The 13928-nt window shown below is 43.1% G+C and overlaps 1 protein-coding gene across 4 annotated transcripts in view; it reads left to right on the plus strand.

The window, feature by feature from the left end:
* The window catches only part of TSR3 (TSR3 ribosome maturation factor), a 149710-nt gene that overhangs the window by 105344 nt on the left and 30438 nt on the right, over positions 1 to 13928 (plus strand). For all 4 annotated transcript variants that reach the window (XM_078664934.1, XM_078664936.1, XM_078664933.1 and 1 more), the window contains one exon: positions 2347 to 2540. In XM_078664934.1, coding sequence (XP_078521060.1) covers positions 2347 to 2540 — 194 coding nt within the window. The remainder of the gene's footprint in view (positions 1 to 2346; positions 2541 to 13928) is intronic.

Raw genomic sequence — 13928 nt, forward strand, 5'->3', positions numbered from 1 at the left:
CAGAAGGGAGAGGGGTAATTCTTTTGTCCCCTCGTCCCCCGCCCCCCCCCCCCACTCCAAAATCTGGGGGGGGGGGGGATATATCCCGTGCGTCCCCCACACTTCCTGCGCCCATGCGTGGTGCATGTTTAGTTCATCTGCCCAGACCTCATAGAACCCTGGGAAATATCTTTTAAACTTCACTTCAAAACAGAAAATCATCTAGTATTACGTAATTCAAACATCTGTTTTAATTGCAGAGATTTTTAAAAGTGGTTCAAAACTGTAATGCATGATGAATATTTGTATGGTTTTCAATGAAAACCTTTTTACAAATAAAGGTTTGTTTTGAATGTTTTAAAATAATGCAAAATGTTTATCAGCCTGTTATTTAAGGAGGACAACATGTTCCAGTTATGAGGTGTAACAAACTACTTTTGATTGAGCAAAATCTACGTGTTGACAGCAAATGGATCCAGAATTGCAGCTGCATTCTGATGCTCCGGGTGCTAATCCATGCCCAGGAGTTCAAGGAAGATCAGTGGAGAGTGAAACCTGTTTTGCTGGGTACTCTAGAACAGTGGTTCCCAAACTTTTGACTCCTGAGGACCCCAATTGAGTCACCACTGGAAGCCGGGGACCCCCAAGCAATTTCAAATATTAAAACGGTAATTAAAAAAAACACATGAGCACACCAAACAAATACTCAAAGTACTATGGATTTTGGGGCCAGATGTACGACCATTTCATTTAGCGCCTCACAATTGGCGACACATTGCGACTGGCTAATTGCGAGTCGCTAAATGAAATTTACAACAGTGTGTTTAACATTGTTTGGGATTCCCAATGGGGTCGCAAATTGCGCGGCTCATTAATATTAATGAGCCTCTCGCAATTTGCGAGCCCATTGGGAATGCCAGCCCTCCCAGGGATGGTGGCCTGCTAGGCTCAGCAGACCACCATGTCTGGGACTGCTTTTAAATAAAGCAGTTTTCTTTTTTAAAAATGCAGCACGTTTTCCAGGCATTTGAAAGAAAAGAAAATGAAACGTTTTTGTTTCATTTTTTAAGGGTAGGCAGTGGTCCCTGGGACCACTGCCTGTCCTTTAAAAATAATTTTGCATGCATTTGCAAAGGGGAAGGGGGTCCCTGGGGCCCCCTTCCCATTTGCGAATGCTTTACCATCTACTTGAAGTACCATCTACGCAAGTGTTTAGCGTCCGCATTTGCAGTCGCAAAAAATGTGTACATGGTTTTGAGACTCGCTATTTGGAAGGGAATGCCCCTTCCAAATATCAAGTTGCAAAACCTATTTAGCGAATCGAAAAAAAATTGCGACTCGCGAAATAGGCTATGTACATGGCCCAATAGGTTTTTGCATGCTCAAGAGGGTTTGCGAATCTGTTTGCGCATATAAAAACGGGTCGTACATCTGGCCCTTAGTATTTTCTATTGAAGGAATAGCCCCTCTTTCACATGTATTTCATTTGTTTTATAGCATCTCTCATACCATTGTAGGATGTCGGAGCACTTCACATCACACATACATAGAGACAATGAATCATACTTGTAAATCAGTGTATAGAAAATGTTACATAAGGTAAAGGGGACTACAAGGTCTAGTATTCATTCATACTGGTAGGCATTTTTAAATAGTGCTTGGTCTGGAAAAGCACAAACTCAGGATTCAGAACATAACACAGTGGCTAGCACTGACTTTAGCATTAACAATGTATTTCCACCCAAATAAATCTTTTTAGCAGCATCAGGATAATGAATGACTGGGAAAAAACCTAAGTTACTAACTAGTACCATGCAGTTTGCAAGCAGCTCTTTGATGACAGTTTATAGGTCCCTCTGCTAGATTACGATTGTCACTTGTGAAGTGCACAGTAACAAAATAATCTCTGTGACAAAAGCAGTAACCACAGACTTATGCACATAAAATACTGCTTTTTAAAATGCAGGTTACATTTTCTTTGCAGTAGGCACATTAACCCTCTGTGCTACATTAGTTAAGTCAGAACTGCCACTGTAAAAATCTCTCGTCTCTCTCCAGCAATTACATATATCACTGGCATTTTATTGACACTTTTATTGTTGCTCGAAAGCTGCTAATTATACAAGAAACATTTCTGTGTTTTTAAAACTGCTTCCTACGGACCCCCTGGGAATGTGTCACGGACCCCCGGGGGTCCGCGGACCCCAGTTTGGGAAACACTGCTCTAGAAGATGGAAAAGCTTTCCTGGTCTTGAATATATTGAAAATGTAGTCTTATTGTGCAAAGCGAAATCTTTTTTGATGTTGTACCTAGTTCCCAGAGTATGATTTGACAATGAAGAAACAACATCCTTCCCTTTTTTTCAGACAGATTGTTGCTGACAGTGGGGTAGCGGTTATTGACTGCTCATGGGCTAAACTCGCAGAGACACCATTTGCTAAAATGAGAGGTAGTCACCTGCGACTGCTGCCTTACCTAGTCGCTGCTAACCCTACAAACTATGGACGACCGAGCAAGCTGTCTTGTGTGGAAGCCTATGCTGCTACATTCTGCATTGTTGGTAAGCACAGCTAAGAATGGTATCTATCTGCTCTTGCCTAATTCCCATTTTTTACCTGGCCATTGGTTACTGTACATCTCTGAAACAGGCAGGTTTTATGCTCAGTTTGAATTTGCCTGGTCTGCTTTTTCACATTTTGTTGACCAACTGACTTTCCACGTCCACGCGGCTATACTTCCTAACATTTAACATCTGGCAAAAATATCATCCATTTTGTTCTTCTAATTTTATGATAAAAAGAGAACGCCTCAGACGGTTTCGACTCTTAATTGTGAAAAATAATTGCCCAGTACAAAAGATTATTTGTAACACACCATTTTCTTTATTGTCCCAGCACAGTGATGCTACTCCAGGTAGTTGTAATGGTGGATTGTTGCTACTATTGATGGTTCTGTATTAAACGTCTTTTTAAGTTCAAGAAAATTTTTATTTGATAATAATAAAAGAGAAAACCAGGTGTCAAAACAGAGTACAATGTGATATCAAGGTAAAGACTCTGAGCAGAATAAAACGATCATACAAAAGCAAGCAGTATAATAAAAGAAATCTGAGTACAAGATGGGAGAAAAGGAAAAGGCAAAGAGAAAACACGTTGAGCATGAAATATGAAAAGCATGAAAACATTGGAAAGAATTAAAACAAGATGGTACAATGGAGGATAAGTGGAATGTATCGAGCGACTAAGGCGGTTTAGGAACTTCCTGTTGTGGAGGCAGAGGGTGAAATAAGCGTTTACTACATGAGTCCAAATAAAGTGTGACGGGAGTCCATAAGTCCATGCGTTTAGTAGCCATACAAGCCGGGAAAACATAAGCAGTATCGAGTCTGTGGTTGTGGCACACATTAAACCACCACGCCTTGAAGGAAATTTTGGAGAAGTCTTTCCAATTGACCGTTATTTGTTGGAAGGCAGCGGCAAGTAATAGATCAACAATCTGAGGTTTTAGATCAACGTCATCCCAGCAAGGGGAGAGGCTTCCCATAAAAACATGCGTGTGGGAAAAAGGGATAGTAGTGTGGAAAATTAAGTTAATTTGAGCCCAAACCTGTAGCCAAAAATTACGAACATGAATGCATAGAAATAACATATGAAATAAATTAGCTTGTGGCGCCGTACAAGACCAGCATGTGTGGGGAGTATTAGGAAAGCGTTTGTGAAGGTCAGAGGGTGTGAAGAGGAGTCTATTGTAAATAAAAAACAAAGTCTGAGTGAGGGTTGCTGCTCTGGAGGATTTGCGAAGTTTGGTCCAGATTTTGTCCCAGAAGGAAACCGACCAAGAGGCAGATAAATCATGCTCCCAGGACTCTTCTACTTTAGATTTAGGTCTCGGAGTCACACCAGCGTGAAGGTATTTGTAAATAGCAGCAGCGTTTGGTGAAGTGCGTAAGAAGGAATGGAGTGTGGAAGTGGGAGTAGATGAAGGAGGAGGAGGGCAGGGCTGAGAAAGGTTATTGTATTTCGTTAGGACTGCGTCTTTAAGCAATTGATATTTGCGTGCAAAGGAAGTGGGTAGGTCATAGAGGGAGCGAAGGGTGTCAAAAGATAAGAAAGAGGATTGAGAAAAAAGTTGGGAGATCCACTGAAGACCTCGAGTATGCCAAGTTTTCCAAAAGAAGGGTCTGGCACGTATGAGTAAGGACGTGTTATGCCATATGGGGGAGGAGAGGAAAGCAGCAATGGTAATAGGAGGTAAGTGAGTGGAAGAGAGGAGTAATTTAGTGGTAAACTTATGAATCGGAGTAGAGATAGAAGCGGGTTTACGGGAGAAGGAGAGGTATTCAGCAAAGGAGAAGGGAGAAAGAAGGAGGCGTTCAAATTTGGTCCATAGAGGACATGAGGTCTCAGGGTCTTGTAGCCAGAAAGAAGCTTGCCTCAATTGGAACGCCTTGTGGTAGGCTGGGAAGTCAGGAAAATTAACCCCACCTTCAGTTTTAGGACGAATCAGACGTACTAGAGCCATTCGTGGCTTCTTTTTATTCCAAAGAAAGGACATTAGAATGGAGTTGATCTTTTTGAAAAATTTGGAGGGGACAGGGACCGGAATATTGGAGAGGGTGTAGAGAACGATGGGAGACAACATCATTTTTATAGTGTCAAGGCGACCCCACCAGGATAGGTAAAGGGGATGCCACTTGGATGTGAGATCCGTTAATTTCTGAATGCATTTGGACATGCACAGAGAAACAGTGTCTGGGATGGTAGGGGTAATATGCATTCCCAAGTACTTGATATTGGAAGGTTTCCACGTGAAATTAGAGGCGGCAAAATCGGGTTTGAAAGTGAATTTAGTCAAGGGGAGGATCTCGCATTTATCGTTATTAAGTTTATAACCAGATATGTGTGAATAGGCATGGACTTCACTGAGAAAGGCAGGAATGGAAACAGAGGGGTTGGAGACAAAGAGCAAAATGTCATCTGCATAAGCAGCTAGTTTGATGTGGGAATCTGACAATTGAAAACCATGGATGGAGGGATGTTGACGGAGTTTGGAGAGGAAGGGTTCTAAGGCCAGGTTGAAGAGAAAGGGAGATAGGGGACAACCTTGGCGAACACCTCTGTTTAAATCAAAAAAGGAGGATATTTGACCATTGGCACAAACCGCTGCGCGTGGATGAGAATAAAGTAGTGAAATTAAGGATATAAAAATAAGACCGAAACCAAACCAGCGTAGGGTGTGAAAGAGATAGCTCCATTCGACCCTATCAAACGCCTTTTCGGCATCCAGGGCAATGGCCGCTAGGGGATGGGGTAAAAGGCGAGATTGGGAAAGAATATTGAAGAGGAGTCTGGTGTTGTCAGTGATGTAACGACCCTTGACAAAGCCCGACTGTTCCTCGCTCAAGAGGTCTGGAAGAAGAAGGTCGAGACGTGCCGCAAGAGACTTTGCAAAAATTTTATAGTCAATATTGACCAGAGAGATTGGCCTGTAATTCTTGCAGTGTTGAGGATCCTTCCCCTCCTTGGGTATGAGGCAGATATGGGCGTCTGAAAAAGAGCCTGAGGAGGAACCCAGGGAAAGGAAGGTGCCAACAAGGGAATGGAGTCTAGGGATAAGGAGTTTTGAAAAGTGGAGAAAAAATTCTACTGTGAAGCCGTCCGGCCCAGGGGCCTTGTCTTTCTGGAGGGTTTGAAGCGCTTTGAGTAGTTCTTGTTGGGATATATCAAGTTCTAAGTGAGAAAGGTCAAGTGGAAAGTGAGATGGTTTTTGAATGGAGGAAAAAAACGCGTCTAGAGAGTGGGAAGAAGGCTGAGTTTCAGAAGAATACAAGGTCTTGTAGAAGGTAGAGAATTCAGCAAGGATGTCTGCGTCAGTGTGTTTGAGATTTGAGTTGGCATCGTAGATTGATTCAATATTTAATTTATTGTGTTTCACCTTGAGATAGTTGGCTAAGATCTTGCCTGCCTTATTTTTGCCTCCATAGAACTTGGCACTAGATTTTAATAAGTACAGAGATGCATCGTCCGTAGATTTTTTGTTAAATTTCATCTTAGCGTTAACCAGGGCGGTTAAAGTTTGCTGTGAGCGGGAAGTAAAATAAGAATGCTCCAATTTCTTAATATCCAGAAGGATAGCCTTGGTAAAATCGCGAGCAGCTCTACGTTTTTTAGCAACAAAGCCAATGATGAAATCTCTTGCCGCCGCTTTAAAGGCATCCCAAATGGTGTGTTTCGGGACAGGGGAGGTATCATTTAGGGAGAAAAACTCGTGTGAGAAGGAGGTGAAGGAGGTAGTGAACTTAGGGTCCAAGAGGAGGGAATTGTTGAAACGCCAGCGTTTGGGGCCTGTTGATTTGGGTAAGATGTCCAATTGAACTAATGTGGGGGCATGGTCAGAAAGTAAAATTGGACCAATTTCCGCATGAGTGAGAGTTTGGGCAATGTTGTGGGTAACAAAAACGTAATCGATTCGGGATTGGGAATGATGGCATGGAGAATAGAAAGTAAATTCCTGAAGTTCAGGATTACATAGGCGCCAAGCATCTGTGAGCTTGTGTTGGGAAATAGCTTGAGAAAAGGATTTATGAGATTTGTTGGGGATGAAGTGTGCTTTGGAATTCCTATCTAGAAAGGGGTCTAGGGGCTGATTGCAATCTCCTGCTAGTATAAAATTATCATCAATGAATCTGGTGATGTGCTGGGAGAATGAGTGCCAAAAAGTGGGATCACCAGTGGTAGGGGCATAAACATTGAGGAGAGAAATTGGAACATTCTTGATAGAGAGTTTGGCATATATCCATCGGCCTTCAGCATCTGATTCTTGAGCAAGCAGGGAATAAGAAAGAGCTTTGTGACATAAAATAGCAACACCATTGCGTTTACCATCCCCAGGAGAGTAATAAACATCGCCCACCCAACTTCTTTTCAATTTAACAGATTCTTCAGCAGATAAGTGAGTTTCTTGCAAAAAAGCAATATCCACATTCAAACGAGCAAGGTGAGATAAAATTCTCTGCCGTTTGATGGGGGAATTAACGCCCTTAACATTCCATGTAATCACTTTCAGAGACATAGCAAATAAGAAAGGAGAAAAATGGTATGAGAGAGAAAGAAAATGCAATAAGAACCCAGAAGAAGAATGAAGCCAGAGAAAATGAGAAAATCAATGAAAGGCAATGCGGTAGGATGATAAAGAGAAGGGTGATGGAGAAGAAAAAAGAGCAAAAGAGAGAGAGAGAAAAGCAGTTGATATGAGAAATATGAGAAGGTAGACCATGAAATAGCAAGAATGATAGGGAGGAGATGATAGAAGAAAAGTTGTCGAGAAATAAGAAAGAGAGACACCTGTGGAAGAAAGGAAACTAGTGAACTTGAGGGAGAAAAAATCAGAATAAGGAAAGTGAACATTCGGGAGAAAGGGGAAAACATACTTACGGAGGGTAGAGGCGGGGAGGAATGATCACCAGGGAAAGGAGACGAGAAGAAAGAGTGAGAGGGGAGCGCCAGGCAAAGGAAGCAAGCGTCCAATGCAAGCGAACCAACAAGTCGAGGGGAAAACGCCAAACATATTGTAAACCTGCGAGAAAGAGGGAGGGAAAACATAAATGAGTGAGACTACTGAAGGAAGAAGAAAACAGCACAACGTTAAAAGATAAAAAGGTGTAAAGGAATAATGTGAAGAAGAGAGAAATTAAACAAAACAACGGTGCAGAGTGAGACAACAGGTAGAGACACTAAGGAAAATTACCTGTCCATCCAGCAGGGATGTGAGAGAGGTAGGAAAGAGTCAGAGGGAAACACAGAAATGGAAAAACATTAAGGTGCCTAGGAAAGGCAAACTGTAAAACAGGAAACATCAAACATAAAACATGTAAATTGAGTAAGACAATGAAGTCATATTAACAGGGTTCACGGAGGAAAAGCTGAGGAGGTGCCAGAGAAGTCCATGTCAGACGACTGTGCAGCATTCAAAAAACTTCTGAGACGAACAGGATCCTCGTAGGTCGTGGTCTTGTTGTTGTGGGTCACTCTGAACAGGCAAGGATGAAAAAGGCCGTATCTGGCTCCAATAGCACGTAGCTCTGGGCGCATATCTAAAAAGGCTTTGCGACGACTGGCTGTAGCTTTGGCATAATCCTGTGCAAAGAAGAGGTTGGATCCTGACCATTGGAGACGAGGTGAGGCACGGGCCGCTGAGAGGACTTTAAGAAGGTCAGTGTATTCGAGGAAGTACATGATGACACCCCTCGGCCGTGAAGTGGGAGAGGGATTAGAGGGGAGACGGCCCAGCCTGTGTGCTCGCTGGATGTTGAGCGTAGTACCCTCAGGCAGATGAAGAAGTGTGGGTAAAAATGATTTGAAGAAGGCGATGGGATCAGTCCCTTCGCAATTCTCTGCCAGGCCGTAGAGACGGAGATTGTTGCGTCTGTTTCGGTTCTCCAACTCTTCAACTTGCTTTTGAAGAGAAGAAATCTGAGACTGCATGTGAGAGACTTTGGAAGAAGATTCCTGGAGAGAAGTCAAAGAATGTTCCACTGTTGTCACCCTGGCATCCATCTGAGACCAGTTATCAGTAAGAACCTGCAACTTTGAGTTAGTGTCTTCCATGAAAGGTTTAAGGGCACGAATTTCCTCCAACAAGAGCTCCATGGAGACAGTCGAGGTTGATCCAGTTGGTGATGGAGGAGTTTTTTTAAGGCGTTTCAACGCAGCTTTCCCTGGAGCCTGGGCAGGCCGCTCTGTGCTAGATTGCGACATCTGATCGGCGAGCGTCTGAGAATTTTCGAGGTGCGCCAAAGCTGAGAAAACTTTTGAGTTTTTAATAAAGACACGTCGTGGAGTTTTGGGAGTGCGAGAAATTGCCTTTTTTTCCATAAGGAGGAGGTATTGGTAAGGAGAAATGGAGTTCAGAAGCAGTCACTATGAGCCCACAGACAGCTGGAAATGTACGCAGGAGCTGTTGACAGGAAGATGGCAAGCAGGTTCTCAGGGAAAAGAAGGCTACCTGCGCAAAAGTCAGGAATGTCCAGGATTTAAGCAGCTGAATGGGACAGTAATCGGGTCGTTGAAAAAGCTAGTGCAGCGATAATGGAAGCAGAGAAGCACCTTGGGATGTAAATAAAGAAGAACGGCACATTGTAGTGCTGAAGAAGTCCATCAGGAGAGGGACATCATAAATGAAGAAGAGCATGTAGAAAAAACGTGCAGAAACAGTGGGTAAAACAGCTGCAAGTTGTAACCATCTGTGAGAAGGAGAGCGCAATGAAATGAAACGTTCTTGAGAGAGAGGAGACTGAGCTGATATGTGCATGCAGGTTGCCTGAGGTAAAAGAAGCACCAGTCTTCTAAAATGGCCGCCCAGGTTAAACAGACGTGAGTGAAGCTTGCTGAGAGCTTATGTAGAAAAAAAACGGTGACAAAAGGTAAAGTTCGACAGCATTAGTGCCAAAATGCAAAAGTCATCTCACCAGGTGGAACTGTGGGCTTGAGGGGCTCCGTGGTATGTTCGCATGGCCACGAACGGGAGCGCCGCAGTACGCGATGACTGGATACAAAATGGCGGACGAGACTATCGCTCAGCCGCGTCCGCTACAAAGTAGCGAAAATGAGCATTCCGCCGCGTTGTAGAGCCGCCTCCAGGAGCCCGCTGATGTCTGTGGTCTCCGGTTCACGAAGAGCCGTTTAGCAGGCGAGAAGGAGCTGAAAAGCAAGGCGAAAACCCCTGCGGACCTGGAGCGCTCACATTAGAGCCGCCGTCCTCGCCGGGCGCCAAGCCACGCCCCCTGTATTAAACGTCTTAATACTTTTTTGTTGTTGGTTCTACCTATCACTGGGTTTTACAAGGTTTGATGTAAAAGTGCATCTTGTTGCATATTTTCCGTGGAAATTGTGTGCATTTTATGGACATAGATACAGACATTTCGGCCCTATGGTTATGGAGAAGTTGCTAAAGCACTCTCACAGCACATGATTTCCCTTGTGATACTTAGTAACCATTTTGTGTAATTTAATTGCCATATTTGACTTTTGGTAAAATGCACAGAAACCTTGCAGTGATGAAAAAATCATTTACATTTTTAAGATTTATTTCACATAAAACATTCTTAAAATCTAGCCAAAAAACAACAGATAGTAATCCCATATTCGTTACAGAGACAATATAAATGTTACAAATCTATACATCCCACTGGTCGTAAGTCAGAACATCTTTCACATATCCCAGGCATATCAAACATATTTTCAGTGGTGTGTTTCAGATGTTTGAAAGCATAATCTTTAAAGATTGTTTCATCCAATCCATTAAGAGCTCCTATCTGGATAAGCATTGATCTCAGCCTTTTGCATCTCATAGCAGCATAACCGAATACAACATTACTTTTGTTCTAAGTAGTCACATAACCACAATAACAAATGGGTGCTGACACCATTCCTCCTTTATAAACAAAAGTAATATTAAATAAACTCAAAGCACGCAGGTCAGTTCACTCATAAAACTTCTTTCTGCCTACACAAGTTTTATCTTTCAAATAATCCTACCCCAGCGTAAACTGAAACAATAAAACAAAATCTGTCACTTCCTTTTTGTCACAGGAAGATCCCTAACAAGAACTCTAGATCCCCTAGCTATTATAGCAGGATCTGATCATAGACCAAAGTGACCTAATTCAACATTATTCCGAACATAGTTTATCTACTTGACTTTTAAATGATTGAGCATAAAAAGATGCTCTTTCATCCCTTCCTAGGATACCACCAGTTTAAGATTGGGTCAAGAATTGGTTCGAATCATGAAGGGCCTTATATTCACCTTGGAATAATACGGAAATACCCACTTCCTACCTCAGTGAGATCATTGGAGTGATTTTTGGACACCACACATTTTGAAAAACTCTACTTTAGTTGAATTGCCTTTCAAAGTGCTGCGTGAAAGCAAGAACCAGCTGCAGAATATAGATTTAAAGGATGTTTCTGCCTATATGCATGTGTAAAAGGAAACGAGCTGAAAGCAACTAAAGCATAAGGCAGAGCAGTTGAAACTCCCACCACTTGTATGTTTGCCTGGAAAGCAGCTACAAGTGCCATTCTTGTATCTTTTTACTAGTTTAGGTAAATTCAATTAATTAGATTCATAGAGATTTATTGAGATTTTTATTGCTAATTTTGGTAATTTACAGGCTTCCAGAACGTTCTATAGATGATGCTGCTCTTTGTATTTCAACAGCACACTAGTAAACACTTTTTTCTACACCTCGCCAAGTCGAGGATGAGATATGAAAAGTGTCAGTAATCCGCTTCTGATTATCCAGCTCCATGTGTGGTGAGCTGTTATTCAGGAAAGTAACAGATGAAAGGACTGGAGTACAGATAACTGACAGGTTATCTTTGCTTTATGCTGGGGGAAGTTGGAACACTTAAAGGGGGAATCTATCAAATCCCATCCCTTTCAAAGAGTTGTCCTATTGTGTTGGCATTATAATTTGAGGATGTACGTTGTTACAACGCAGGTTGTAACAACGCATACCTTTACCACGCGGCCGCTACAACGCAAGTAGTTACCACGACTTGCGTTGGAGGGCGCGGATTTAGGATTTTTATAATTTTATATTCCAACACCAGTCCCCGTAACAGTAGGGAAGGTGTTGGAATATAAATTTATAAAATTCCTTATCCCACAGCGCCCTCCAGCGCAAGTCGTGGTAACGACTTGCGTTGTAACGGCCGCGTGGTAAAGGTACCGCGTGGTAAAAACTTCGTGGTAAAGGTTGTTTACCATAATTTGAATTTGGACCAAATCCTGGGACTCCGTGGCAGCCAGAGGATCCAGAGACATACAGGCTCCTGTGAACTTAGGCAAGAGGGCAGAAAGACAAGTTTTACTTTGATCAGGAGTCCTACTAGGGTTGAGCAGGAATGCAGAAAGATAATCTGTGACAAAGCTGTATGTTGCTATTCTGAAAAAGTGGAAATTGTGATTGATATTGTCTCAAGGTAACACTAAGTATTTAAATAATTATTCAGCCACAGTCTTTGTAGTTATGAGTGTTAATGGGGTTTTTGATGTATTCCTCTCATAACCATCAAGTCTCATCTTTCCAGAGCTGTAGACATACAGTAAATATTTTAGAAGACCTCACTCTTGTAGTGTACACAGTGAATAGGCTGACTTAGAACAAAGACAGGTCCTGAGATGAAAAATCTGTTCTCTCGCATTATAAGAAAATGGTCCTGATTAGAATGAAGTGAGAAAGTCAGCTTTGCATTGAACATTTGAACTAAATCCCAACTAAATTATTCATGCGAACGCCCTATAAGGTTTCAAAGGCAAACTACTCTTCTGCATTCTGCACAGCCATCAGTAGTCTTTTGAAGGAACGGAGTATCAAAAAATAGTATTTGTACTTGAGCAATGTTTGAGATATAAATACCAACTCATTTGCTGGTATTGTCCCATGTAGTTTCTGACTAATTTCTGGCAAGTCCCAGAAGTTATTATCATCTTCAAGAGAATGTATGTCATAGCCAAATTTCCCATCACTATCTAAGACAGCTGCCTGACTGAATGGGCAACCCTTACCAAAGGCGACACAACGACAATCATGAGGTCCATCCACTCGGGGGGAGGGGGGCCCCAACAGATCCATGCCGCCCCAACAGCTCCATGCCACCCCCCCACCCCCCCCCACATCTACAGCCTGGGAACATCACCAATCGGCACCACCATCCCCCACATCATCAACACCTCCATAACGTCCACATTATGCTTGGATGACTGGAAAACATGCTGAAGCCAACGCCCCCCTCAAGAAACCATCAGCTGACCCGAACTACTGAGCAACTTTAGACCTATCTCTCTGATCCCATACCCAGCCAAAGTGATTGCTAAGGTCCCCCAAGCATACTCCCTCAGCCCTACCCTGTTCAATGTCAACATGATACCGCTCACCAACATCATCCAATATCAAGGCATCAACCGCATCTCTTAGCTGACGACACCCAACTTATCCCCTCCCTGATGGACAAGACAACCGCCACCAAACCAAACTTCACCAACTGCATGACCATTGTGTTGTGTTGTGTAAGTTAGCGTTAGAGGGTAGCAAAAAGAATGCAGGTTTAAAACTTTCAGGTTGCGATTACACACAGAAGAATAGAGACATGTTCTACTAATCTCCATGTCTGGGGTAGTCAGTGGCGAGTACCCATGCTTGAGGATGTTACAACTGGCGATGAGCTAGGGGATAAGTAACCACTTTCTGTTGGGCCAATTCGTAAAAGATCAGTCCAGTCTTTTCGCCTGCTCCACGCAGGAGCAGCAACTGTAGGCTGTCCCACCCCACACACATCAGGGGCAGTGCTTTCCAGGCAGGTTCACTTTGAGATCCAACAAAGATCATCTTTCAATGAAGTCTTTGATGTCCCTGAGACTTACAACTGGAGGCAGCGCACACAAGCCCTTGGAGATTTTCTTCACAAGCAGGATACTAAAGCAGTTCAAAAAGAGTCAGTCCACCACCACAAACAGAAGCACAACTGCAGGCCAACCCACCCCTCACACAGAAAAGGCAACGATCCTAACAGTCTTTCCGCTCCTCTTCTTGGCAGGGTCCTCTTGTTTCTTGAAGTAATCTAAAAACCTGGGGTTTTAGGTCTTATACTTATCCCCCTTTTTGTTATTGTTCTCTTTGTGGCAAGTGTGTCTGAACTCAGTCCAAACCAGTCTTGTCCTCCCTGGTGCAGCATGACCACGGGGGGTGGATACGGCATTCTGCAAAGAAGACACTGCCTATTCAGGTGCAGGCGAAACTCCTCCGACCACTCTAAGTGCAGACCAGGTCTATTCAGCCCAGCGATGAGCCACCCAGGCAACCCCCGCCCCCCCTCTGTGACTGTCTTGAGTGAATGCAGATCCCCAGCTCATGTCACTCTAAAACCAGACGCTGAATACACAA

Source organism: Lissotriton helveticus, chromosome 10 (assembly GCF_964261635.1).
Source record: "Lissotriton helveticus chromosome 10, aLisHel1.1, whole genome shotgun sequence".
In the NCBI taxonomy this organism is placed as follows: domain Eukaryota; kingdom Metazoa; phylum Chordata; class Amphibia; order Caudata; family Salamandridae; genus Lissotriton; species Lissotriton helveticus.